This window comes from Nannobrachium achirus (assembly GCF_963921795.1).
Source record: "Nannobrachium achirus genome assembly, chromosome: 15".
NCBI lineage: Eukaryota > Metazoa > Chordata > Actinopteri > Myctophiformes > Myctophidae > Nannobrachium > Nannobrachium achirus.
In genome coordinates this window covers 5,953,245-5,980,450 of record NC_137822.1, presented here as the reverse complement: position 1 = coordinate 5,980,450, position 27,206 = coordinate 5,953,245, and the positions used below count along the sequence as shown (strand labels likewise).

The 27,206-nt window shown below is 41.9% G+C and overlaps 1 protein-coding gene across 4 annotated transcripts; it reads left to right on the top strand.

Moving 5' to 3' along the window:
• Window positions 1-1,362: 1,362 nt before the first annotated feature.
• sbno1 (strawberry notch homolog 1) lies at window positions 1,363-26,032 on the top strand. Of its 4 annotated transcripts, none has more exons than XM_080743771.1 (33): window positions 1,363-1,663; window positions 4,275-4,388; window positions 4,545-4,643; window positions 6,066-6,281; window positions 6,375-6,513; window positions 6,687-6,787; window positions 7,169-7,268; window positions 8,158-8,318; window positions 8,877-9,010; window positions 9,126-9,216; window positions 9,352-9,513; window positions 9,815-9,950; window positions 10,858-10,963; window positions 11,085-11,238; window positions 11,416-11,598; window positions 11,986-12,083; window positions 12,187-12,332; window positions 13,099-13,299; window positions 13,790-13,966; window positions 14,118-14,287; window positions 14,693-14,824; window positions 15,165-15,300; window positions 16,562-16,674; window positions 17,164-17,235; window positions 17,749-17,848; window positions 18,021-18,095; window positions 19,031-19,177; window positions 19,497-19,591; window positions 19,712-19,798; window positions 20,197-20,334; window positions 20,420-20,496; window positions 20,842-21,035; window positions 22,090-26,032. In XM_080743771.1, exons 2-33 carry the CDS (start codon window positions 4,275-4,277, stop codon window positions 22,230-22,232), a joined length of 4,197 nt encoding a protein of 1,398 aa, XP_080599897.1. In that variant the 5' UTR covers window positions 1,363-1,663; the 3' UTR covers window positions 22,233-26,032. The 4 variants fall into 4 exon arrangements, with proteins under 4 accessions (XP_080599897.1, XP_080599896.1, XP_080599895.1 ...); XM_080743770.1 differs by having other exon boundaries at window positions 7,151-7,268; XM_080743769.1 differs by having other exon boundaries at window positions 6,354-6,513.
• Window positions 26,033-27,206: the final 1,174 nt, after the last annotated feature.

Below are 27,206 nucleotides of genomic sequence, written 5' to 3'. Positions count from 1 at the left end.
TAACCTTAATTAACATTTTCATGAATACTGTATGGTTCCTATCGCTAGTTAAAAATTGCCTTTCAATCACCATCATATTCGTTTTGTCGAAATGTGGTCCAATGTATTTTAAAATAAATTATAAAGTTGCGGGGGGGGGGGGGGGGGGGGGGGGCGTGGCCAACTAAACTGATCGCAGCCGGCTGTGTTCTTCTTCGTATGCTGTATTTCGGGAGGCTCCGACCACATTCTCCCATGTATCCCTGCGTTGCACGTGACCGTTGGCAGCCAATAGCATCTCTGATGCCTTTACAATTCTATGATGGCGACACCCATTCCAAGGGGTAGAAAGGGCCATTTGCGCTGCATAGAAACCAATGGCTTCGCTTCGTCCATATTTTTCTACAGTCTATGGCAGGGGTTTTCAAAGTGGGTGACGGGGCACCCTGGGGTGCCGTGACGGCAGTCCAGGGGTGCCGCGAGATCATTTGATAATATTTGGAATTTATTTGGACACCTGAAGAAATATTTATTATCATTTTAAACTTGAAGTACAAAGTTATTTTCAGTCAGTTCTAACCAAAATGGCTATTATCTCAACGTTTTCCTCGCAACATAAACATCATAATTCATCATAAGACTATCGCACAAAACTAGTGAAAGCAGAAGATCTACAAGCACACAATGCTAGATGATAAATACAAAACGAACGGTTTTGGTTTCCACCCGACAACGACGATATGCTATAAATATAAGGTGCTGGGAGTGAAAATTATAATGTAGGGGTGCCTTGGATTAAAACAATATTTATGGGGTGCCCTGAGACAAAAAAGTTTGGGAACCCCTGGTCTATGGTACCCACTACCCAGCACGTCTTTTCCTTTCCTTTGTTCCTAGTTATGTCCCTATGTTACCAGTATTATACTGTAGTCATACCATACGCCTTGTATGAGTAACATAACGGCTGCAATACTACCTACCGTATTGCAGCCGTTGCTACCAAGTGGCGCTTGGCCTTGACATTAATGGACAACAGAAGAATTCATATAGTTTAACACTGCTCAAAGGCACCGCTCACTTCACACTGGGTGTGCTTTTTCAGACTCCGACTAGTACTGAGTAGCCCCTCATTGCAGTGTGCAAATGAGGGATACTTGTCCAAAATGACAGATCCACATTCCACACGTGGGGACTTGGGAAAGCGCAAACCTACGCCACCTGTTGGTCCCTTTTTACTCGGGACAACAAGAAGCCCGTAATAAATGCATGTCGTCACTTCCTAAAAAGACCTCACACAACGGGTCACGTGACACCAGATAACTCGCCCTCGTTTTAGCTTTTTTATCTTCGTCCTGTTTTAACTATAAACACGCGCCCCCGAAATGACATCTTTGTCGTCGCGGGCGCCTTTGTTTCACCGCGGGGGCGATCGGCCGGTGCTCGGACAGCCGCGTTGGCCGCTGGAGATGATCGGGACGTGAGAAAACAAGGCAAGCCGAAGCGCGACGGCCAAGCTCCGGGGTTCAGGGCTGCGTCACGTGACCAGCATGCGGCTGTAGCGTTTGATAAAAAGATGGCGTGGTGCTGCTGCTGCTAGTCTCGAGCCGAGCAGAACAACAAACACCACCACCACGCACACACCACACTGTCTGGGACCCACAGCGGTCGCGGTGTACCTGGGCAAGTGAGTTCAACATGTTACCCTCTCTAATTGATGCATAATGACTTGTTCGTTTATTTGTTGTCTTGGTGAGTGAATAAATGACCCGATTGCGCTTTAATTTGACGTATCTCTATTTGTTTAATACATTTTAAGTTGATTTTCGGGACTGGCTATCCGGCTGCGCGCGAGCGAGCGAGGGCACACACAGCTCGAGCTCCGCTGTCGTAATCTCGCGTGGTCATATGCCCCAGATTCATACTTCGTCCGTACGATGGTGTCCCGTGGCGAAATAGTGCAGATCTACAAGCCCACGGTGTCACGCATCCCGGTTGCGTTCGCGGGCGTCCGCGACTTGTACATTCGCTGGTTTCCCGCGGAGCGATAGCTGCTCCTAGACTGGGGGAAACCTATGCGGCGTTGCGGTTCGCATATCCGTTCCTAGGTCGGATACGGAAATGGCCACTTGTCTGCGGTTTGAAATGGACCGGATACGGTAGGCGGGCTCTAGACCGGATCCAGTCACCGAGCAGTGGAATAGGAACCAGTGCTTTTTCCCCTGGTGACGCGAGGTTACGTTATCTCCTCCGTCTGTCTCTATCTTTTAGCATTAGCTTTAGCAGTGTGAGCTAGAGCTAGCCTCCTCGCTGTTTAAAGCACACAGTGAGTGTATAAGCGTGTGACCGTCAACAATATCAAAACAATGCGGCGATAATTAGCCAAGCTAGCATGCCTAATGGTAGCAGCTAACGTTATTATGAGATATGGAATGATAAACGGGTGATAATAAAGCTTCCAACAAGAAGTTGGTTTAATGAGAGCTGTAAGTAGTGCTGTTAAAACCGTTGACCGTGGTTAACTTTAACTATTGCTAAGTTTCACTCTTTGAGCTGACAGACAGGAGCCTTTTAATTTAGCATTTAGCTTTAGCAAGTGGACCTAATATAACAGCATGTCAGTTAATACACTTTAAGCTGGACGTTGTGTGTTTTTAATGAAGGGAAGTGTTGCTTGTGTGGTTCAAGTCTAAACCCACGTTTGTTGTTATTGTGACATAGCAGTTTGTTTGGTGTGAGTGAGCACAAAATAAGGTGGACTCCTCCTAATTATAAGCATGGTTTATTAGTATATAATATACCTGGTCTTATCATCATACGACGGTGGCGCTAGCCGAAAGATGGCAGATCAACAAGCTCACATCGCAGCATGTTGTAAGCTTGCAAATCGGGCTTGTTTTCGGTGTCGTGGTGGTCGCGTTTTACCGGGTAGTAGTGTCAAGTGTGGAATCATTGCGTGTGTGTGGATGGATAGATAGATCATGGTTATCATGTTTTGGCCCATCATCGGGGCTGTTGTGGTGGGTCACGTTTTGTTTTAACGATGACAATGATTTTTAAATAACTATTGTTGATTTATGCTGTAATTAATAACTGGTAGGAAACGACCTGAGTGAGTCACACACACGGAGCAGGAAGTTGAACGGTGCACCACAGACACGTGCCGCCTCACTGGGTCTGTCCCTGTCTGGGTCACTTTGGTGGTGAGGTGACACATCCCAGTGCTAGGAGGATCACTCACTCACGTTATAACGCTTTATTGTAGAGACCTTTAATCTTGTGTAAATAAAAGTAGCTGTGTGTAACCAACAATATAAAACATCTTGGGTGTCTCAAGGCGGCCATTCACTTGGAGAGCAGGTGGTCTGTCTGTGTGTTTGTACATCATGTAAAAATGAGTAGCTTGCTTTTATTGACTCCTTTTCTCTATGGCCTGGGCGATTGTCTTGATATTTCTGCCAGCTTGTTTGTATTTGTTTGTATTGTTTATTTGCGTCAAGTTGTTTTACAATGAATTTGACAGACTGATTGCGTTGTCTTCCCACATGTGATGTGATGTGACACAGACTTGCCTGGACTTTGATTACTTTATTGAAAATTAATTCAAAAGGATAAATATGCAAGAAAGCCTGAATGCCGGTTTCCATTGTGGTCACTTTGATTTGGGCACTGTATTATATTGATAGTCGTGCTTTAAGACACTATGTATGTATATATATTATTCGTTCCCTTTCCTGTTGTACCTTGCTCTTACTGTACTTACTTTACTCTGTACTCTGTTCTTGTTTTTTCTTTTTATCTTTTTCATACTTCTCTGTAACTTTGTAAATACGGTAACCTTATACTGCTGGTGCTGCCTCTGGGCAACTAATTTTCCCCTTTGGGATAATAATCTATCTATCTATCATTTGCATCTACTGACATTTTTAAGCTTTCAGCTTTAATACTATTTGACCAGGTCAGCATCGTAATATGTATATTATTGTGTAGCGCCCAGGATTTGAACCCGGGTCTCCCTTGCGCAAAGCCAACATCTTAACCGCTAGGCTAAAAGAGAAATTGCTAATAGACGGGGCCCGGGAGATATTAGACTTTTAAGTCACCAGGCTGAGGCTGTGAGCCACTCTGTTACACTTGCAATAACTGTAGTTAACCTTGTTTCATCATCAAGCTCTTGGGAGGGATGATGGCTACTGGCTAGTTATTTTTTTAACACATTGATGTTGTCACTGTAATGCACAGTATAGCGAGGTTGGCAGTGGCACTACCTGGTAATGTAAATATTTCTTATTTTGCAGATGGATCAAGGACAGGATTTACTTCTGGCTGCGTTAAGTGAAAGCGGCATTTGCCCCAATGATGTATTCGACATTGAATCTCAGGATGTTGCACAAACCCCCTCAACCCAGCAAGTAAGATGCCTTTTTAATTTATATTATATTTAATATCTGTAATGACATAGAAATGAAGTGTTAATATGATCTTAGTTTCTGCTTTACTTGCAATCCATGTTGAGTTAGCTTAGCTTTTATGGTGTGTTAATGATGTCATGTATTGTCTGCCCCTAGTCTATCTCCATCAGTGCCCTGGACGTTGGTTTGGGGACTGAGGCAGCGGGAGCTGTCAGGACTGAGACTGCATCTCCACATCCCATATTTACTATCAGGGTATGTTAACCAGTTAATCTGCATATACTTTGTTGTATGTCAGTAGTGAAAGTAGCCAATCTACAAGCTTCTAAATTAGGGATGTGCCGAATACAAAATTATTGGCCGAAACCGAATACCGAATAGTGGAAACATTCCGCCGAAAACCGAATACCGAATAGCCGAATATTATTAATATATATTATGCGCATAATGTATTTTTATTACCATTTTTGTACCATTTGTTGTAAAGCTACCTTATTATGGCAAACGTGATTATGTCAAAACCATACAAAACTATAATAATAATCACCATTATCAGGGCTCAAAATTAACTTTTTGATTACATGATTTGAACATGCCATATCACGTATGTCATTATCAGCCCTACATTTATCATTGAACTTATTCTTTATGCCCAAATAATTGTATATTTTTTTTTAGCAGTTATAGAAATATTAGAACTTGATATCAAGGTGCCCACTCCTCCTTAGTGCCCACTCTTCCTACCGTCTGTCCCTCATCTATCCATCTAACTACAGAGTCCAGACAGGACCCTACATCTCACATCTTTTTTTACTAGCCATGTGCCTTTAGCCCCCCCCCCCCCACGCACGCACACACACACACACACACACACACACTTACAGTGTGTGTCTCCATCTCTCTCTCGAAGAGGTTGAACATGAACTCAGCAGCCAAACCGAGACGCTCGCTGACAAACACTCTGACAAGCTTCACACAACTAACACCAGTGACAGAGACATCCTTATGCATGGTTGTTGTTAGCCCTTAGCACTGATTAGTGCTATGCTCTATAGCAACAAAGAATTGACAAACAGCACTCTACTAACTGCTATCTTTGTCAATCAAAATCGCGGAGGCTCTGCTCCTGCTCAATGAACACTTTAACGAGCTTGACGGAGGCACGCTGCCTGGCACGGAGCTAAGCTTACACAACGAGCGACAGGTCGCAATGACATACATAGGCTACACTCGTTAGCCGGCAGCTGCGCAGACTAGTGAAGTGAAGTGAATGCGAGACGGAGTGAGTGAGTGAGTGAGTGAGGGAGGGGGGAGAGAGAGAGACTGTGCTGCGGCTGCTTTTTGAGAGATTATACTGGACCCCTGTTCTTCACACTATTCGGTGCTATACTATTCGGTTTTAAAAACTATACGGCCGAAAACCGAAAATGCATTTTTAGCCATTTTCGGACGAAAATTTTCGGTGCCGAATATTCGGCCTCATCCCTATTCTAAATGTATATACTTTGTTGTATGTCAATAGTGAAAGTAGCCAATCTGTGTTGTAGATCGGCTATTTTTGCCTGTTAAATATCACATGCCCAGGATGGGGGCGCTAGTGTTTCATGTGATTAATAACACATCTGAGCTGTTATTTATTTCTCTTACCTTTTTGTGTTCCCATAACCTTCCTAACAGCACAAACCTCAGCCATCAACAACCACATTTGTCTTAAATCAGTTGAATCAGCTGCCTTCGCTAGGAACAGTGGTGACCAAACAATCATCAAACCCCATCAAACACACCATAACTGTGACCAAGGTGGTGCATGTGAATGCCTCAGCTCGGCGGGCTGTATCATCGGCCTCCGCCGCCTCCACCAACCCCTCAGTGTCCACAGCTGGCACAGATCAGGTAAGTCGACTAAACTTTATTTCGGGAACCAAAAAATCTGGAAGAACGGCAAAGCAATTTACACTCCATTAGCGAATGTTCTTCTCTTCTCAGATCCAGCTGAAAGACCTCCTAAGGACAAGAAATCTGAAGACGACTGGTCTAAAGAGCAACAGTCTGATGGAACTTATGAAACTCAAGCCCCCACCTGACATTGCCCAGCCAGTAGCCACTGCGACAGCCACAGGCCACAGTGAGTAAAAACAAGACACGGCTATAACATTTCTGTAAAAAGAATATATATATATCTGTTGGGACCCTATGGCCAACTTATCTATCAAAAAATCTAATCGATATGAAGCGGAAGTAGGAATTATGGCCTTGAGCTTCTTTTCTAAGACCTGTATGTTTTCTTGAACTTTTCAGTGGAACTGAACAATGGAATAAAGAAGGAAGTCTCAAGTAAAGATTCTGCCCGCATCTGGGCAAACGATGAAGTGAAAGCACAGAGCTTCTCACCTAGCCTGGTAAGTCTTGAATTTCATTAAAGACTGAAAACTAACAATTGGGTCGTACAATGAATTGAGTTAAAAGCGGCGTTGATAAATGTGCTAGAAACTAGTTGGCATACTGCCCTGTCGAATTGTTTCGAAATTTCTTTTTGCCAATAATGACTTGCCTGCCCTGAACATAATGGATATATATACTGTATATGGACTTGTCAGACTTGAGACAGATTTGTATAATCATGTCTTTGACAGTTTCATTCCAAGGTGTAATATGTGTACTGCAACATGAAATGTAATATGAACTAATTGCAATAAAAGTATATAAAAGAATGCATGCCAAAACAGTTTCTAACCAGTCGGTGGATTTGAAATGCTACAAAGCACTCATTCTTCTCACAGAAAAATCTCCCCGCGATGAAAGAGGAAGATGAGGCTGAGGAGGAAGAGGAAGAGGAGTTGGGTGTTGCAGAAACGTATGCGGAGTACATGCCAATGAAATGTGAGTCAACGTAGAACTGTTGGATAACGTAGCGCTGTTCAGTGATGCAGCTATAATCCATGAATACCTGTAACCGTCGGGATGTGACAACCTGCCCACCTCGACCACAGTGGCTTTTAACCGTTTATGCCCTATTTTATACTCCGTTATGATGGTGTCAGGCAGGGAAAACAGTACAGCAATCTACTAAAATTCTATTTAAAGCTATACTGTGTAAGATGCTCAACTAGTGGTCAGTAGCCCTATAGCAAACCGCGGTCGCGTTCGCGTCTTTCGCCCGTTTTTCGTACCTTCACACCCCCGCGTCTGCCTCCACAACGCCGAGAGCTATCTTTAGAGGGGTCCCTGGTTCCTGTGCGTTCAGGCATTCCGGAGAAACGGACTACTTCACCCTGCCTGGTAGGCGAGATTACCTTTTGAGTAAAGAGACACACGGGCGACTACAAATATGGCGACCCCACTTCAAGATGCGCTGTGATTGGCCGGTAGTGTACCATGTGTGCATGATCGGCGATGTGATTGGGCAACGTATACACAACGTATACAGATGATGCAGATTACGTCATTTTGGCGCGAAATCCGGTCCACGGCCAGGATCATAGAAAACATATAAAGAGAAGGCTTCAGAAGCTGAAAATAACGGAGTGGGTGTTCTAAAACTTTAGCGATTTAACAGTTAGGACAATTTTAAGATTTGTTTTATAAAAAAAGTTACATGGTACAACTTTAAGTTTTGCCCTTAATGATTAATATGTATGCATGTGTTCTTTAATATTGTTATCAGTAAAATCTTAGTGTTTTTGCCAATTATTTGGGGGCCCACTTGCAATGTCCTGGAGTCCCACCAGTGTGGGTGAGAATCACTGATCTATTGCCCTGGTCCATCCAGTAAAGATTGGCCAGCGACATCCCGACCCTGTGGTGGAGACCAGCTCCTTGTCCAGTGTCAACCCTCCTGATGTGTGGTACAGAATGTCCATCACAGAAGAAACCATGGACCGTGGCTGGCTGTCTGCTTTGCAACTGGAAGCCATCACATACGCCGCTCAGGTAAACATACTTTTTACACCAGGCGTGTGAATGTGAACATGACTGCAAATGGATTTGCAGGAAAAGCGCAGTTAAGCCTGAAGATGTTCTCAGATTAGACTATAATAATGTTTTTCGCACAAATCAATCAGAAATTATCTGATTTATGGCCTGGCGGAGGCCAACCTGGAACTTGACTACCGTATTCTTTCCCTCTCAAAACCCAATAATAGTTAGGAAATGCATTTTCAAACTATGTGCATGTATTCACCTTGCAAATCACACAAAATACATCGCATACTATGATGAGTTAATGGGCACTATGCCTAAGTCCCAATCCCCAAACCAAAGTGTATAGTGAGTACAGACACAAATGATTAAAAATAATGTTTGCTCTGTCAGCTGTCCAATTTGTGCATCTGCCAGTATCATTTTCTTTGATACACAGCCAAGACTAGCATTCTTTTTACATAAAATGACATGATTTATAGTATTTGTCTTGTTTTAATTTGCAGTCAATCTTCATTCATCATTCAGTCAACAAATATAAAAACTCTGTCTTTTGTCTGTCCATGGCAGCAACATGAGACATTCCTCCCTAACGGCGATCGAGCTGCCTATCTGATTGGTGATGGAGCAGGTGTTGGCAAAGGAAGGACCATTGCTGGGATCATCTATGAGAATTATCTTTTAGGAAGGAAGAGATCTCTTTGGTAAAAACAGCCTCTCTTTACAGTAGACAATGAACGAGACTTGTCTTTGTAATACGATTACTACTACCTACTTCAGTTGACAGATTTGTAATCTTTCTGTTCACTTGTTATACAGGTTTAGCGTTTCAAACGACTTGAAATATGATGCTGAAAGGGATCTACGGGATATAGGAGCGAAAAACATTCAGGTTCATTCGCTAAACAAGGTAATATTCAGTTTAATATATGGTTGTTGCTCATGCTGCTTTAAAAATGATAATGGTATCTAGTTGAATAAACATGTTGCTGCTATGACGATTGACTAATTGAGAGGTAATTTACCCATCTTGTTCATTGTATAGTTTAAGTATGTCAAGATCTCCTCCAAACACAACGGGAGTGTGAAGAAAGGAGTGATCTTCGCTACCTACTCTTCACTGATAGGAGAGAGCCAGTCTGGAGGGAAATACAAAACAAGGTTTCAACAGCTGCTTCACTGGTGTGGAGAGGACTTTGATGGAGTTGTATCCTTTCAAAAACCAATAGCCACTTAAGCCCTGTTTTATTCTTTGTCTCATATCTGTGTTGTGGGAAAATTGCCACTGTACCAACTTGTCGCAGTCAACGCATTGTGAGCTTGTTGATTGTCTATTTTGGCTATTTTTGGAAAATCTTAGAATGGCATGCCCAAAATGGGGACGGCAGTTTGAAATTGGTTAAGTTAAATGACCATCCTCATAATTGTTTCGTCTATAGTTTTTGTGCTCCGTAACAGAATTGAAGAATACCCATGTTGATGGTTTTTCTTTAACCTGTTGTCTTAAGATCGTCTATGACGAGTGTCATAAAGCCAAAAATGTGTGTCCTATTGGATCATCTAAACCTACCAAGACTGGACTTGCAGTGCTGGAGCTGCAAAATAAACTGCCCAAGGCACGGGTTGTGTATGCCAGCGCCACAGGTTAGTAAGTCATTGTAAACTGTAATTGTAAAAGTATAGTAGGGCCTTGCATTTTTATGATGTGGCTCTGCGGGAGGCTAGCTGACACTGAGCTGACCTTGCAAACCGCTGGACCGATCAGCCCCAGATGTCTTGTGCACACTGCCAGTAGGCCAAAGATGTACCTCCACCAATTATTTTCTTAAAGGTAGCTCTTAACCGCTGAGATTCGGCCACGATTTGCCGTCGTAAATGGTTGGAAAGCGTCTCCTGCCAACAGCTGCCGTTGGCAGGTTGTCAGCAGCGGATCCCATCTTTTATCGATGCGTCGATGGGAAACTGGACTTGCTCAGTTTTGATCAGTCGTCCTTGCCCCGTCTGGAGTGAAGGGGTTTTCTTTTGGTGAGAGAAAAGACGTGAGACGAAACTCTGGTTGCCAGATTCTGTGAGTGAAACAAGCGACCACGTCTATGAAAAGGCGTGACCCTTTTCACCACTTGAGCTCTATTACATCAGCTATTTTGAAATGGAATCTTGAAAGCAAGGCTGAATAAGCAACTACACTTCGGAAAATAAACAAAAGCAACTGTGAATATTTACAAGTGACTTTACAAGAAAGCCTAAAATCACTTACAATGAGCAGACCTGGCAACACACTGGCAGACAGATTTCAACGTAAAAAGGATGTTCTTTCTCCCTACTAGAGTTTCTGCTATGTCTGTGCCAACTAAATGCCACAGACTGCGAGTCTGAAGGAGTTGGAAAGAGTTGACATTCCAGATTGATTTTTCATTTTTAAGACGCATGAAAGATTAGATTTAATTTGATCTACTCTGTTGTCAGTTTAGGTTTAGTAGCTGTATTCAAACTTTGGTCCTCACGACTTTCAACTTACTGGCTCTAACAACCTTTTCCCCCCTCTATCCAGGTGCGTCTGAACCTCGAAACATGGCCTACATGAATCGACTGGGCATCTGGGGAGAGGGAACCCCCTTTAGAGAATTCAGCAACTTCATCCAAGCCGTGGAGCGCAGGTGAGTTTGTGTGTGTGTACAATGAAGAGAGAAACATTCCTGGAATGTATTGTAAAGGTTATGTTGTTACTAATTTATAATGGTGGAAAGCATTCTGATATATCTTGTCTAACCGTTTTAGAGGTGTCGGTGCCATGGAGATAGTTGCCATGGACATGAAACTGAGGGGGATGTACATTGCAAGGCAGTTAAGTTTTACAGGTGTGACCTTCAAAATCGAGGAGGTTCCTCTGACTCAGCAATACATCAAGATGTACAACAAGTCTGTACGCCTGGTAAGCTAACCGTTTAAGCCATGTACACTTTGTTGTATGATAAATGGACTGGTTGTAAGCTTTTAGGTCTTCCATTTTCACTATTGATTTTGATACGTTTTGGCTTTGAATGGTTAATAAGCTTGTGGAATGATGAATATTTGCAGCTAGTGCACTGACTTGTCCTGCTTTTTTCAGTGGGTAAGCGCACGTGAGAAGTTTCAGCAGGCTGCCAATCTGATGGACGCAGAGCAGCGCATGAAGAAGTCTATGTGGGGCCAGTTCTGGTCCGCTCACCAGAGGTTCTTCAAATACCTTTGCATCGCCTCCAAGGTTCGCCGAGTCGTCCAGCTAGCAAGAGAGGAAGTTCAAAATGGAAAGGTGTGTTCTATTCATAATCACTCTAAACGGTGCTAAACTAGAATTAAGCTTGTTTGTGATATTTAATTAATTACTTTATTCACTAACCACTTAAGCCTGACTTGTACTTTGCCATGCGATGATGTCGCACTGTGAAAATAGCCAAGCTTTGTGAGCTTGAGATTGGCTGTTAAGGCTGTATGATGCTAAACTATAAATTAAGCACATCATGGACCTAGGCTATTTGAGAATGACATGCCCAAAATAGGAAAGGCATGGTTAAAATGGTTAACTAAGATCACGGTAACTCTAAAATCTGGCTTTATCTGCACTTGCTGTCCATGATTTCATCCGAGTCAACAATATTGCTCAGTTTGAGTGAATAATGAAATGTGTTTTGTTTTTCAGTGTGTGGTCATTGGTCTCCAGTCAACAGGAGAGGCACGGACACTTGAGGCTTTGGAAGAAGGCGGTGGAGAGCTCAACGACTTTGTTTCTACAGCAAAGTAAGGAGATCTATGTAAAGACGACTAAAATCATCCAAAAGTCTTTGGACACTGTAAAGTGGTGAGTGTACTTGTATACTAAGCACTCTCATTCTTTGTTTAGAGGTGTGCTGCAGTCTTTGGTTGAGAAGCATTTCCCAGCTCCTGACAGACAGAAGCTCTTCAGCTTGCTGGGCATTGACCTCTCAGTGAAAAAGACCCCCTCGCCCAGCGAACTTGCAGCTCAGCAGAAGGGCAAGAAAAGGAAAGGTACCGTAGGTCACTTCTGTTCTGTAGCTGATTATATATTTTTTACTAGCAACTTAATAACATTTTGCACTAGGCGATTTGTCAAAACATTCCAGATCCAAGCATCTATATATTTAATAAAACCTGAATTGTACGTAGTCGTACGATGGTGTACGACTATGTGTGGCGATATTTTTGCCATGCAGCACTGGCATATGTTTGCCTGCAGTGCCATGCCCAAAATAGGATGACATGGTCTAAGTGGTTAAAGAAGTGCTTGTTTGAAAAATGTATATCTCTTTTGAAATATACATAAGTTTGTCCCCATCCGTTCAGTGTCATTTCCTTTTCATGTTTAAAAATGGTCTTCTATTCCATGCAGTTTGTAAGCTTCTCATTTTGTCACCAACTAAATACTTCCTAAGGTTAATATTTTAATCAAAACAATATTTTAAATAAGTTTCTATTAGCACATGCATTCCATAGGGCTGGACCACACGTGGACACATGACATCAACTTGAGAGGAGCGTTGTCCCCCTTGAGTAAAAGATGGAACCGTTTCTAAAATAAACAAAATATTTAAGGCGATTTTAATTGTTGTTAGAGGGCTATTATAATGTAGTAAGGCTTATTAGCCCGGGATCCTTTACGGTTCTGCAAAATACATTTGCAAACCTTTCAAAGGGCCTTTGGGACTACTCTCCTGAACAGGCTTATAGGCTTATAAAGGGATGATTTGTGTCTGTTTTCTATGCAATTCTTCTTAATCTCTCCTCACTCCTCCAGGTCCAGAAGTTAAAAAGCAGGGCACCAAGAAGCCACGCAAGCATGGAGGCCTGTCTGGAAGCAGCTCCGAGAGCCAGTCTGAGTCGGACAAAGAGTCTGATAAAGACTGCGAGAGCGACGACAGCTTCAAGTCCGCCAGCTCGGTCGAGGACGACGACTTCAATCCCTTCAGAGACGAGTCCACCGACGACGAGGAAGATGGTGAGTCACTTAACCACTTCAACCCCAGGATCCAGACGCGTTGTATGCTTGTAGATCTGCTATTTTCCTGTGAAGAAATGTAATGTAGAGCAAAAACGGAAAAGACTTGCATATCCACTCAACCACATGGGGTTTAGCCCTATATATTAAAGGGATAGTTCACCCCCCCAAAAAGAAAAGCCAATAATTCGATGATCAGCAGTGGTTCCCTATGGAGACACAAAGAGCCTGCTTTGATCTCTAGAGACAGTCTCCTCAAATTATTTGCTTAGGAATGCGACAAAAAAACTAATATCCATGAATTTGATAGGAGGAGGGGAAAAAATTGCATTTTTGGTGTGAACTATCCCTTAAGTCATACACAGAAGATGGCAGATCACAACATGTTGCGATGAGACGCCTTGAGAGTTCGTTCGCCATTCGTGAAAACTCGGGTACTAATATTATGGCACATTTATTACTGTCAACATTTTTTGTCCTTTTTGCTCAGATCCATGGCTCATCAGAAAAGAACCAAAGAAATGTAAAAAGAAGCAGAAAAGCAAGAAGAGACGGAAGAGCATTGATCCAGACTCCATTCAAAGTGCCTTGCTAGCATCTGGACTCGGCTCAAACAGACCTGCTTTCACTGCCTCCGTCGTCCACCCCCCAAGCACACCTGCCATAGGTCAGAAATTATGCTTTCATTCTGGCTTCGAAAGTACGTTCTGAGAACCTCCTATGAATGCAGAGCAGTGTTCATTTTGATGGCAAATTTTGATTTAGTTTTAGTCATAGTCTTTTGAATAAAAAGTGTATGTTTTTTGTTTGTCCATTAGTAAAAGCAGAGAGTCAGGACTCTTGCCTGACAAGCCAGGATGCTGTGGAGGACGCCCAGATCATGAAGAAGGATCTCCTGGAAAGGCTTGAGAAGCTGGCCCCGGATCTGCCTCCCAACACCCTGGACGAGCTCATCGACGAACTGGGAGGACCAGAGAATGTGGCAGAGGTACCGATATCTGGTCCCCACCTTGCTGTGGCTTACCTTCATATTTATGTTTCGTTGCTGTCTGGAAGAAACCCTGAGTCTCCATATTTCAACTTTGTATCTTTTTTTGAATGCCCTACTTTGTCATGGAAGTACATCAAAATAGCTGATATACAGGCTTGCAATGTAACGCCTTTATGAGATTTTCAATATGTTTCCGTTATTTTTGAGAAACGATATTAAATGTTTGTCTGTTGGTTTTTATCAAATATAACCAATGGAAAGTATATGCAAGAACGCAAGTTATTATTTCCTGTATTTCTGAAAAGTAACGGTTTTGAACATAGATTTCTTCCCAACTGCAACGATTTGTTGTCCACTGCAGAGAAGCAATGTTGCTGAGCTGTCGTCTGCTCTGTGTTTCAGATGACCGGTCGTAAGGGCCGTGTGGTCAGCAATGACGACGGAAGCATCTCCTACGAGTCCCGCTCTGAGCTGGATGTGCCTGTGGAAATCCTCAATCTGACGGAGAAGCAACGATTCATGGACGGAGAGAAGGTTAATATTTAATATTGGAGTGGGAGGAGGAAGGACAACAAAAGAAGACTAATTCCATTTGCCCTATGTACTTTGCAGTGTGAAGAATACTGAAGGCCAATTTACAAGCATGTCTTGAGCTTCTAGCTCTATTTTGACAATTTTTTTATTTGAAATTCTTTGGAATTTGTTGAGACTTGTTGCCAATAATGATGCGGCCAAAATTGGGACGCCAGGGTGAAAGTGGTTAAGTCATTTGGTGACTCACTGACTGAAGAAGGATGACTCATAAATTGTAGCCTCTCTTTCCTGGCAATGGTTTGAGGAGGGAACAAATGTGGCTCTTTCTTTCTCTCTTCAGAACATAGCAATCATCTCGGAGGCGGCCAGCTCGGGTATATCCTTGCAGGCCGACCGTCGAGTCAAGAACCAGCGGCGGAGAGTCCACATGACTCTGGAGCTACCATGGAGTGCAGACAGAGCCATACAACAGTTTGGTCAGTTGTAGACCTTTTTTCTAACATAGTACAACAGTTTGGTCAGTTTTAGACCTTTTCTCTAACCACTCGACTAGAGCAAAAAGTTGTCTCTAGGGCTGCAACTATGCATTGTTTACGTGGCGATTAAATATTTTTGAGCGGTGGTGACGCCGCTCCTTAGAATGGCCGTGTGTGTATGTCTGTAGCCTGAGGTGTATGCAGGAGTGTGTATCCGTGTATGTGTCTGTAGCCTGATGTTGAATCTAGCCTGAGCATCAATTGCAACAAACACGCAAGCACACGCACGCACACGCACACACAGGTACGCACGCACGCACGCATGGCCATGTGTGTATCAGTGTATATATGAATGTATGTATGTATGTATGTATGTATGTATGCATGTCTGTCTGTAGCCTAGTACCACTGGTTGACCAAAGAGGGTGCTGTTGCTTCTAGCCTGAAAATCAACTGCAACACACACACACACACACACACACACACACACACACACACACACACACACACGGGGAGGGGGGGTCACACACACAAGCACCCCCCCCCCCCCCCCCCCCCCCCCCATATTATTATTATTATTATTTTTAATATTTGTTTTTAATCTTTTTTAAATCTTTTTTATTATTATTTTTATTATTATATTTATATTTGTTTTGCTGTTGCGCAGCCTCCACAACCACCGCTCAGTTCACACGGGTGTGATTTTTATTAAATATATTTGTTTTACATTTCAATTAATCAATTAACTGTTTTTTCTATACTTAAAAAATTTTGAAAATAGCTGAGCTTGAAGATCTGCCATTTAAAAATAAATCGCATACGACTTGCTAAAATACTGATCCATTATTAATCTTATTAACTTTATTATCATTTTACTAGAGTGGTGCCCGGTGGGCTCTGGCCTAGTCGGGAATGATGCAAGTTGGAAATTAATGCCCCACCCAGTTATGCAATACCCGTTGTAACCATCTGTCTGTGTCCCTTTCACTCCCATATATGGAGATTGTCCCTTTTATGGAGTTCCATGTCAGGCATGCCCAAATATGGAGTCTATGGAGTTCCATGTCAGGCATGCCCAAATATGGAGTCTAGGCAGTCTATAGATGACGCCATACGGGCATATCGGACAGACAGACATTTGGTGGATTAATAGTTAGAAACACACACACACTTAAATTGATTTGTTCAATGAAGTGTTGCAGCCCTGATGTTCCCAGTATGCATGTTGACCTGTCTAACGTGATGTTGTTTCTGTTCTCAGGGAGAACACACCGGTCCAACCAGGTCACTGCTCCTGAATATGTCTTCCTCATATCAGAGCTGGCAGGAGAGCAGAGATTTGCATCCATTGTTGCAAAACGCCTAGAAAGCCTGGTAACATCATATTTAGCTTACAGTTATACTGCGTGACTCTGTAGGAGTCTGTCGGCCTATAAGGGGTGGCCATTCCTTTTTAAAGTCCTCAACTGTCCTGGAAATTAAGGCCTGGCCCTAACTGGGTCAGCCCGAGGCCCTACCCGGCCCGACTAGTTGGCATACATTTTAGGCCCTAACCGGCCTGAAAATGTCGGGTCGGGCATGGTCGGGTTTGGAAAGAATTTGAGAACTCTTATCACAGAGTAATAGTAATAAAATAATGAAATATATTTTCTTTTTTCATTGAGCCCGAGGCCCTACCCGGCCCGACTAATTAGCATACATTTTAGGACCTACCCTAAATGTCGGGTCGGGTTCGGGTATGGTCGTGTTCGGGCAGAATTTGAGATCTCTAATTCCTTTCAGTCCCAATATATTTATGTGCAAGTGTACAGTGGAGTTTTGAATTTGAACTAAATGTGAATTATTGATATTGATTTGTAACAGGGTGCTCTTACGCATGGGGACAGAAGAGCTACAGAAACGAGAGACCTCAGCAGATTCAATTTTGACAACAAAGTAAGCAATTTGAAGCGTGCACTTTTTTGTTCATTTAGGGCTGTCACAATTATTACATAATCGTCTAATCGCAATTATTTGACATAATCGCGATTATTTTTCATAATCGTCATAATCGTTTCCATGTTGAAAAATGTTCATATATTTTTTTTAAGTAAAAAAATAGTGGAAATAGCCGATCTACAAGCTCACAACGCGTCGCGATGCGACGCGTTGTGAGCTTGTAGATCGGCTATTTCCACTATAAATGTTATTTTTTGTCAAATATGTCAGGAATTTCTTTGTATATTTAGGTTAAGTGTCATATCTACCATGTGCAACTTCAAATCCTAAAAGCCAAACAGAAATGTAATTGTCAACGACAAAAACACAATTAAATCGTTAATCGCAATTATTTGAGAGAAAATTAATCGTCATGTAAAATGTCATAATCGTGACAGCCCTATGTTCATTTGCTCCTTGAGACATGAATCATGTTTGACTGTGTGGTGACTGAACCATCTCTCACCACAGTACGGCAGAAACGCTCTGGAAATTGTCATGAAGTCCATCGTAAAACTTGATACTCCGTTAGTGCCTCCACCATCACATTTTGAAGGGGATTTTTTCAAAGGTATTGGTCTCAATATATTTCAGACGGGTATGACATGTTGCTTACAGTGTTACATGCACTACAAAGATTTTGATCAAATTATTGTTTTGCAAACTGTAATGGATTTGTGACTAGATGGATGGTTTATGATCAATCCTTTAAAGACTTTATTCCATCATTTTTGTGTTTGTAGAAATCCAACATGGATTAATTGGAGTGGGTCTCATAAGTGTGGAGGATAGAAGTGGAGTCCTGTCTGTGGACAAAGGTAATAACTTTTCTTTACAAAATTAAAGTTACATTGTGCAATATTTTGACAGTCACAAGGCCTGAAATGATAAGCCTTGTGTTTGTTTTTATAGGTAGGGGCCACAAAATGAACCTCTTAAACCCTACATATATAGGACTCTATACTACCTATTTTCCCTCTACATCAAATGTCTTCACCACAAACGATATGAGCTTGAAGATCTGCCATTTTGACCAAACGTTTGCCTTAGAATATCTGCAACGCATTGTGAACTTGTAGATGGGCTATTTTCAGCATGCAACGTGTAGAATTATGACGGCTTAGGCCAGTCGAACTAAAGTTACTATTAATTTACATTTAACCCATTTAGGCCTAGAATTATTGAATGCTTTAATCAGTGAAAAATGGTGCCGCGCTGTGAGCTTGTAGATCTGCTATTTTTGAAAAAGTCGTGAAAATGTGTGCAAATCTTTGAATATATGTATTTTCAAAGCGAACGTTTAACTCAAATTTTGCTGCTGGGTGGTCCCTGGAACTAAATATTTTGAGATGGGGGTCTGTGGCCAAATAAATATCAGTTTGGGGGTCCTTCACATGAAAAGGTTTGAGAAGACTGACATAATAGTCTCTCAAGAACAGACTAACTGAGCTCCAGTTAAGTGAAAAGGACGATGGCCAGATTGCTGACATAGAAACATAGTTTTTTTCCAAAAATCTTAGAAGGATTCAAAAGACACTTATAGAATCGGGTCAAAATTCAAATTTTCATGATTTTTCAAAAATAGCAGATCTACAAGCTCGCAGCGCGCTGTGATCTTGTATATCTGCTATTTTTCAATAGTTAAAGCATAAAATAATGATAAACAATAATGTGTACCCGTTCTAAATGAGTTAATTCAGAAGACAAAACTGTGTGTCAAAATGAACACTGATGTGTGTTCTTGCTCTTCCAGACTACAACAACATCGGGAAGTTCCTGAACCGTATCCTGGGCATGGAGGTGCAGCAGCAGAACGCCTTGTTCCAGTACTTCTCTGACACGCTGGCAGCTGTCATCCAGGAGGCCAAGAGGAACGGCAGATATGACATGGGCATTCTAGGTGAGATCAGTTGATGTGTGTTGCTTATGGGCATTCTAGGTGAGATCAGTTGATGTGTGTTGCTTATAAACTAAAAGAACTGTTGCGTGGTCCAGCAGTCCAGGCACGAGTCCCGTTCCCCACGATCTTTACTGCATGTCTCTCCCCGTCTCTCTTCCCCGTTTCGGAATCTACATTGTAAACTGTAAAAGTTTATTTTTTTTCCTTTAAAAGCTCTATATATTCAAGACTAGTACTATTTAACCTGTTTGCTTATAATGACATGCACAAAATAGGGGGGGTCATGATGAAAAAGCTTAACTTCCTTGTCTTGTTCTAGATCTGGGCTCGGGTGACGAGAAGGTACAAAAGGTGGACTGCAAAAGATTCCTAACGCCAGGCTATACCACATCAGGACACGTTGAGCTCTACACTGTATGTCATTTAATTTAGTGTCAAATTTATATTTGCATAGGAGTAAATGTCTGCTATCGGTGTCAGTTGAAAGTTATTGTTAATTGGATGTTTAATACCCATGTAACGCTTTTTTCTCAGGTGAGTGTGGAAAGAGGAATGTCGTGGGAAGAAGCCACTCATTCCTGGGCAGAACAGAGTGGACCAGATGATGGCTTTTATATACAGGTACGCTTACTGTTCTTTCATATACAGTTAACTCATTGACTGCCCTGAAAAACAGCTAACTAAATAACCCCCCCACCAAAATCTGCCATGTGCACATAATAATACTCAACATAAAATATCAAGGTTGGCAGGACTGGACTGAAATAATAAAAGCTGCAACTCAAGCTCAGAATCACATTTGTGTGATTAAGACTGAGATATTGGCCGGATAAAACTGTCGTCAGTGTGGCGTTTTGTTCTCTTATCCGTGGCTTCTTTACTCCAGGTGTGGGGACCACAGGAGCCACACATTGATAATGATGTTTAATGAATGGAAATGTACAGTCTCTCACAGGTCTCAAATGTGAAACTTGGCAGGTTTGTAATCGATATTAAAAGAATCAACCCTGTGCTTTTAGGTGAGGAACAACAAGAAGACAGCCATACTGGTGAAGGAGGTGAACGCCAAGAAGAGGTTGTTCCTGGTGCACCGGCCCAACACGGGCAAACAGCTCAAACTGGAGGCTTACGCAGACGTCAAGAAGAAGTGTAAAAAGGTAATAAAAATGTCAAGCATTGACATCATAAATGGGCACCGGATTAAACTTGTAAATGAGTTGATGATTTTGTCTTTTTCTTTAGGTCTTGTCAGATGATGCTAAGCAACACTGGATGGACCAGTACAAGTCCTCTGCAACCATCTGCTCTCATGCATATTGGTATGTACATCATGTCTAGATTGGCGCTCGCACAGAGCATTTATTGATGCCTGCAACACTTTTTAACCTATCAACCGTTTTTTAAACGACGTCACCTACGTTATTAGCACACATAGCCTAGCTGAAACCACAATGTACCACGTCGTGAGCTTGTATGTCTGCGATTCTTAACATGTATCTGAGTCACTTTTATCACACAAATGTCTGTGTGGTTGTACTGTGTGTCTGTGTGGTTAAGCCAGGAAATAGTTGATATACAAGGAAACACATCATGCCACAATGTGGGCTTCTATGTCTCGACATACAGCTGAGATTAAAATGAAGCCTTCCTGTGCCCCTATGCAGGCGAGGACACTGTAAGAAGGCGTCAATGGGTCTCCACTGCGACATCGGTCTTCGGTGCAGGACGTACTACGTGCTGTGCGGCTCGGTGCTCAGCGTGTGGACGAAGGTGGAGGGCGTGCTCGCGTCGGTCAGCGGAACCAATGTGAAGATGCAGATCGTTCGCCTTCGATCAGAAGACGGACAGAGGATAGTTGGTGAGTTCAAGTTTTTAAAGATGATGATAAAAATACATTCTAGAGCTGGGCTAGTTGCTCAATGTCATGGTATGAGACTATAGACTTGATTTACATTTGGACATAGTTATAAATTATAACGATAACTAAGAATTGTGATGTGGCATAAGTGTTTTACTAGTCTTAAGCCTTATTTCATACATTAAAACAAATAAAGAGATCATCTACAAACGCACAACGCGTCGGGCCTTCGGCTCATTGTGACCTTGAAGATGAGCTATTTTTCCACTGTGTTTGAACTAAAACTTTTTTACTTCTCACAGATAACAGAATAGTTTAGATGCAGACCCCTAGAGGTGTCACAGAGACTAGATTTGTTTTGGGAGCATTTAACCCATTGATGGCTGTCTGAATAAAATAAGAAAACTTGACCAAAAAAATCATGAGCTTGACAGGAAAATCATGTCTGTTATTAACCCATTTAGGCCTAGAATTATTGAACGCTTTAACCAGTGAAAAATAGAAGATATACAAGCTCACAGCGCAGCACCGAGTGCCGCGCTGCAAGCTTGTAGATCTGCTATTTTTGAAAAAGTCGTGAAAATGTGTGCAAATCTTTGAATATATATATTTTCAAAGCGAACGTTTGTAACTCAAATTTTGCTTGTGGGTGGTCCCTGGAATTAATATTTTGAGATGGGGGTCCATGGCCAAATACATCATCTCATTTTGGGTGTCCTTGACATGAAAAGGTTTGAGAACCACTGACATAGTAGTCTCTCAAGAACAGACTAACTCAGCTCCAGTTAAGTGAAAAGGACCTTTTCTTTGACGATGGCTAGCCAGATTGCTGACACAGAAACATAGGTTTTTCAAAAAAATCTTAGGATTCAAAAGACACTTATAGAATCGGGTCAAAATTCTAATTTTCATGATTTTTCAAAAATAGCAGATCTACAAGCTCGCTATGAGCTTGTATATCTGCTATTTTTCAATAGTTAAAGCATTGAATAATGATCCACAACAATGTGTACCCGTTCTGAATGGGTTAATTTTATTTCATCTTTTCCCCCAGGCTTGATCATTCCAGCAAACTGTGTGTCGCCGTTGATCAACATCCTGTCGACGTCGGACCAGTGCCAGCAGCTTGCGGTGCAGGAGCAACAGAAATGGCAGCAGCTTCACCCCCAAAGTCTCAGTCACGTCTGCAACACATAGCAGCACACCACTCACTCCCATCACCCTGGGTTCACATCCTACCCTGGAGGAACTTCAATTCCATTCAGTCTCCCCGTTTTCTGCGTTTTTAAGCTCATGTCACTACCCCTTAAGCCCTGGGTCATTAATACTTAGTTGCCCGTGGGTTTCGCGCACAGGAAATGGCGGATCTACAAGCTCTCGGCATGTCGTGAGCTTGTAGATCGGCTAGTTTTTGGTGTGCGATACCCGCACGCAACGGAGTCTAACTCTGGCTTTATTCTACTCCCACCTTTTCTTTTTTTTCTTTAAGGGTCAGAAGGTGCCATGCAAAGCTGTGGCATTCTTATAAATGTAAAAGCAGTGGCAAGTACAGGAAAGATTTCAAGTTTTATCCCCAGAATGTTTTCACCTTGAATTTTTGATGATGGTTTACGTTTGTTTCTCCTCTGATATTCAGAGTGAAAGATTTGATAAAAGGAAAAAAAAAATACAATTTGGTTTGTTGAGTTGGCAGTGAGTGTACAAGGGCTGTGGGAACACATAATATCCAAGAAGATGATGATGATGGTGTTTTGGTCGAGGTTTTCCTCTTAACCAGTGTTTAAGAGTTGTGTAAATAACCCTGTCGATGTCAGATGAAGAGTCACAACCTGTTCCAACTGTGTCAAGACCAAAGGTGGTTGAAACCGTGGATGTATTCATGTGGATGCCGTATTCGCTGCTACTGTTCACAGGAAAGCTGTGCCCATATCTATGCATGTATGCCCCCTCTGTATGTCTATTGAAGCAGGTGTTCCTGCCACAATTAAAATAACTGCCACTTGCTGAATTCCCACCTGGTTGTTTTAATTAAAGATGTGGATTTTCAAACGTTAACCTCAAACCTTTTAATTAACCTCAAGGCCCACTTCACCTCTGGGACAACCAGATCTTATTTTATTGTTGTTTTGGGATACGATCAACACAATCCTGAGTTATTATATGATGCGGCATGATGCATCATATGATGCAAAATGCTAAAATGTCTAAAAACACAGATTGAACACAAAAAGAAAACTCAGGATAGTGTTGATCGTGTCCCAAACAACAATAAAATAAGATCTGGTTGTCCCAGAGGTGAAGTGGGCATTTAATCTTGCATACATGGTAACTTGGGCAAGTTGCCCCTGCCAATGTGGTGCCCACATTGTCATCTAGTGGCCAATGCAGCATCTGCATCAATTCTGTCCATGGTTAAGACAGAAAGACCACAACAACATGAATGTGTAAACCTGAGAGAACGATGTGCTTCTTTCCTAAATGGGTATGTCATCAGACATAACACACAATGCTTTTGCGTAGGTTTTACTCGCCTATGACCTGTTCTGGTCATTCATTAACACCTAGCTAAATTTTCTTTCCAGTGTTGGGCTCAGTAAGGCCTCATTTTGGACCGGGCTTGGTTTGTTTCCACTTGATCTTGACCCAGTTCAGACCAGTATGTATGTTGTACATATTTTGAGTTGGACTTTTGTCACGTTTAGTGTGATCTAGACGAACGGTCCTTGACAGCCTAGTTGGTGCCACAGGAAATTGCCAACCTTTTAGCTACAATGTCTACTCCTACAGAGGAAAACCTTCGACCACCCAGTCACTGACAGGAGGATGGAAAATAAAGACGAATCCAGACAAAAGGTGTGTCAAGAAATGAGACCCTTGCCAGAGACCAAGACCATGACATGCTTGGACCAAGATTGATATTTTGGCATTCATAGAGCAAGACCAATCTGAAGCACTGCCCTGAGATTTCTTTAGTGAACTCAAGGTCTTCTTTTCTGAAGGTTGAACTATATTTTCTATTTTTTCCTTTGTTTTTGATAACAGGACAGTGCTCAGAGGGTTAATACTCTTGGAGAATTGAGAAACAAGCAAGAGGCATTACCAAAAAAAATGTCTCATGCATGACCATAATAAAATACATTTTCTTTCCACTTCTGTTTTGACAGACACATCACCTATGCGTTCTTTTTTTTTAATTTTGTCCAGTTGCATCCTCCGTTAATGTTATCAGCTCTCCATAAAAACTGCTTTGTTGAGCCACAAAAGATGACTAATCAGACTGGATAGCTTTAGTTCACAAAGTGTTGAACGCTGTTGCCTCCTTTTTTTCTACTGGATTGTAAGATCTGCACTGCAAAGAACATGTTAATATCTGGCAGTGTGAGCTGCCAAGATGTGAACTGGGAGTATTGGAGAAATATTCCCGGACACGTCGAACCTGTGTACTCAAAGACTTTGCTCTTTTCTTTGTGTGCACTTATGCTTCCCTTCTCATTCAATGACCCATTAAGACCTGAGACAGATTCAAAAATGGTCTTATGAATCCTAGCGGTTTTCTGGAAAAAAGGCATGTTTCTATGTCAGTGGTTCTCAAACCTTTTCATGTCACATACCTCCAAAATGATATGTATTTGCCCACAGAACCCCATCTCAAAATGGCTTGTTCCAGGGATCCCCCAGAAGCAAGGATTTGGGTTTAAAATAACGTTCTTGCTTTCAAAGAAAAGGCTTGGACACATTTTCACAATTTAAAAGGATCTACGAGCTTGTGTGCTATGAGCTTGTATATCTGCTATTTTTGAATAGCCAAAGTATAAAAGAATGGCTAAAGTGGTTAAAATCTAGATAGACACAGATGCTTTCCCGGTCTTAATGGGTTTGAGATGGATCAAAATATGAATGAGCAGCAGGGTCTTTGTGTGTCACCAAATTATGAGCATTTTGTACACTATGTAAAGTCATTTAAATTCAGCAATGCAGTACTGCAGGAGTTGGCAAACATTTCTGGAACATTCATCCATTTCCATTCATTGAACAGTAATGTCTGATTTATACTTGGCCAGACCGCACCAGTGCAATTAACTCCTTGCAACAAAACCGTTGCATGCAACTACTTGCGATCGGCTCTCCCCAGTGGCAGTTGCAAGGAGTTTCTTTGGTGTGGACTGTCCTTAACACTGTTTAGTTACAAGGAGTTGCGTTGGTGCGGTCTGACAGTTGCATGCGGGTGTCGCACTCCCAAAACGGGCAACTCAAGCTGCCAGCAATACAAGCTGAAAATCGCTGATCTACAAGCTCATAATGCGCCGTGAGCTTGTGGAATGGCTTGTTTTTAGGTGTGCAACACCAGCGCTTAGTATCTAAGAATAGCTCTGGCTTAATGTATGTGATGACCCTTCCATACTGTTTTTCCTACTTGTATTTAGTTTTTCGATGTACAGGAGGTTGATGGACAGTGCTGGAGGGTCATCACTTCATAGGTGATCCATCACAGTGGTTCTCAACCTTTTCAGGCCATGACCCCCAAACAATAATCATGTTTGAACTGGGGACCACCCCACACGGATAAGCACTTGGAATGTAAGGGTTGAGGCATTCAATTTAGTCTGACTCGATTCCACAGATGAATATTGTGAAAATAGCCGATTCTAGCTCACATTGGCTATTTGCTCAATTTTTGTCTTAAACTATTTGACCATTTGGCCAATGTTTGATCAGTTTTGATAGTATTGTCTGTTGATTACTTTTGATCCAGTAATGCATTAAAAGTGTCTTACTTTGGAGGTTTTAAAAAGTTAATTGTCACTCCACTGTCATCTGGGGACCCCATCCCCCCTGGGGGTCACGACCCACAGGTTGAGAACCACTGCTCTCATCACATTAAACAAATCTTTTCAACTGGAATGTTCACCATATACATTCACCAATGTCTGATGTTTTTGTTTTGACAAGTGAGATGTTCTGTATAAATGGGCTGCTGACTTTCTAAAAAGCTTTGAGTGCTGTAAAATGTATAAACGATGGGCAGTTTTGATTAGAAGTTAAAAACACTTGAACAACTTTTACCATTGCACGAGTTGCACTACTGAGTTGTACAAAAAATAAATCTGCATTACACGATTTGAATGCGTGCAATGACCAATAAAGCTTGATATACTTGTATAACATGATTACTGTGTTTGCTCTAACTACAACATGGTGCGGATAGACAATCCAACTTTAGATGATTAAGTCTTACAGCTTTAATATAATGCGTTTCAGTGCAGGTGCAGCAATGGTCCTCATCAATCAGCCTTACAAAGCTTAAACAATAGGGGGGAAATAGATGTAAAAGAGTTGATAGAAGATCTAAAGGCAAACATTAAATGAAATGTTAACCTGTAAAATGTGGGGAAACAAAGAGGAAGGGGAGTCTTGTAAGGGAGATGGCACCATCTTTGAACTAAATTAAACATGCTCTATTCTATTGGAACAATATAATGGTGTCATTGACCATGTCTGTCCTTCAATTTATTTTCCCTTTTCTTCACTTCTCTATTTCAAACAGAAGCTTGGCCAATTTCTGTCAAAAGAAAGCTACAGAGAGACATTTTTGTACTTCAGGTGTTCAAATGAATATCGGGTCAAAACACTCGATACTTCAATATTCTGTCAAATGACTTGCTAGTAGGCACTCTTTCACTTCATTTGTGTCTGGGTAGCTCAGTATCGCCTTTGGTCTACAAGATATGTGTGTTATGAATTTATTCTTCGATACCTTTAACCCTATAGCATCCCTATTCTGGGGGAGATTGTTCAGTGAAAATAGCAGAGATACAGGCTCACAACACATCTAAGATGTACAACACAGGCAAGATAATAATGAATCTCTTACCTTAAACGTTAAGGTAATAGAGATTCATTATAAAACTTTGCATTGCATGAATTAAAGTTGTACTATGTAACTTTTTTTATAAAACAAATCTTAAAATTCTCCTAACTATTAAATCACAAAAGTTTTAGAAGATCCGCGCCGTGAATTTCAGCCTGTAAAGCCTTCTCTGTATGTAAACTGAGATCCTTGCCGTGGACCGGATCTCGCGCCAAAATTGCGTCATCACACTACCGGCCAATCACAGCGAGGGTTATACAACTGCCGGCCAATCACAGCGCATCTTGAAGTGGGGTCGCTAT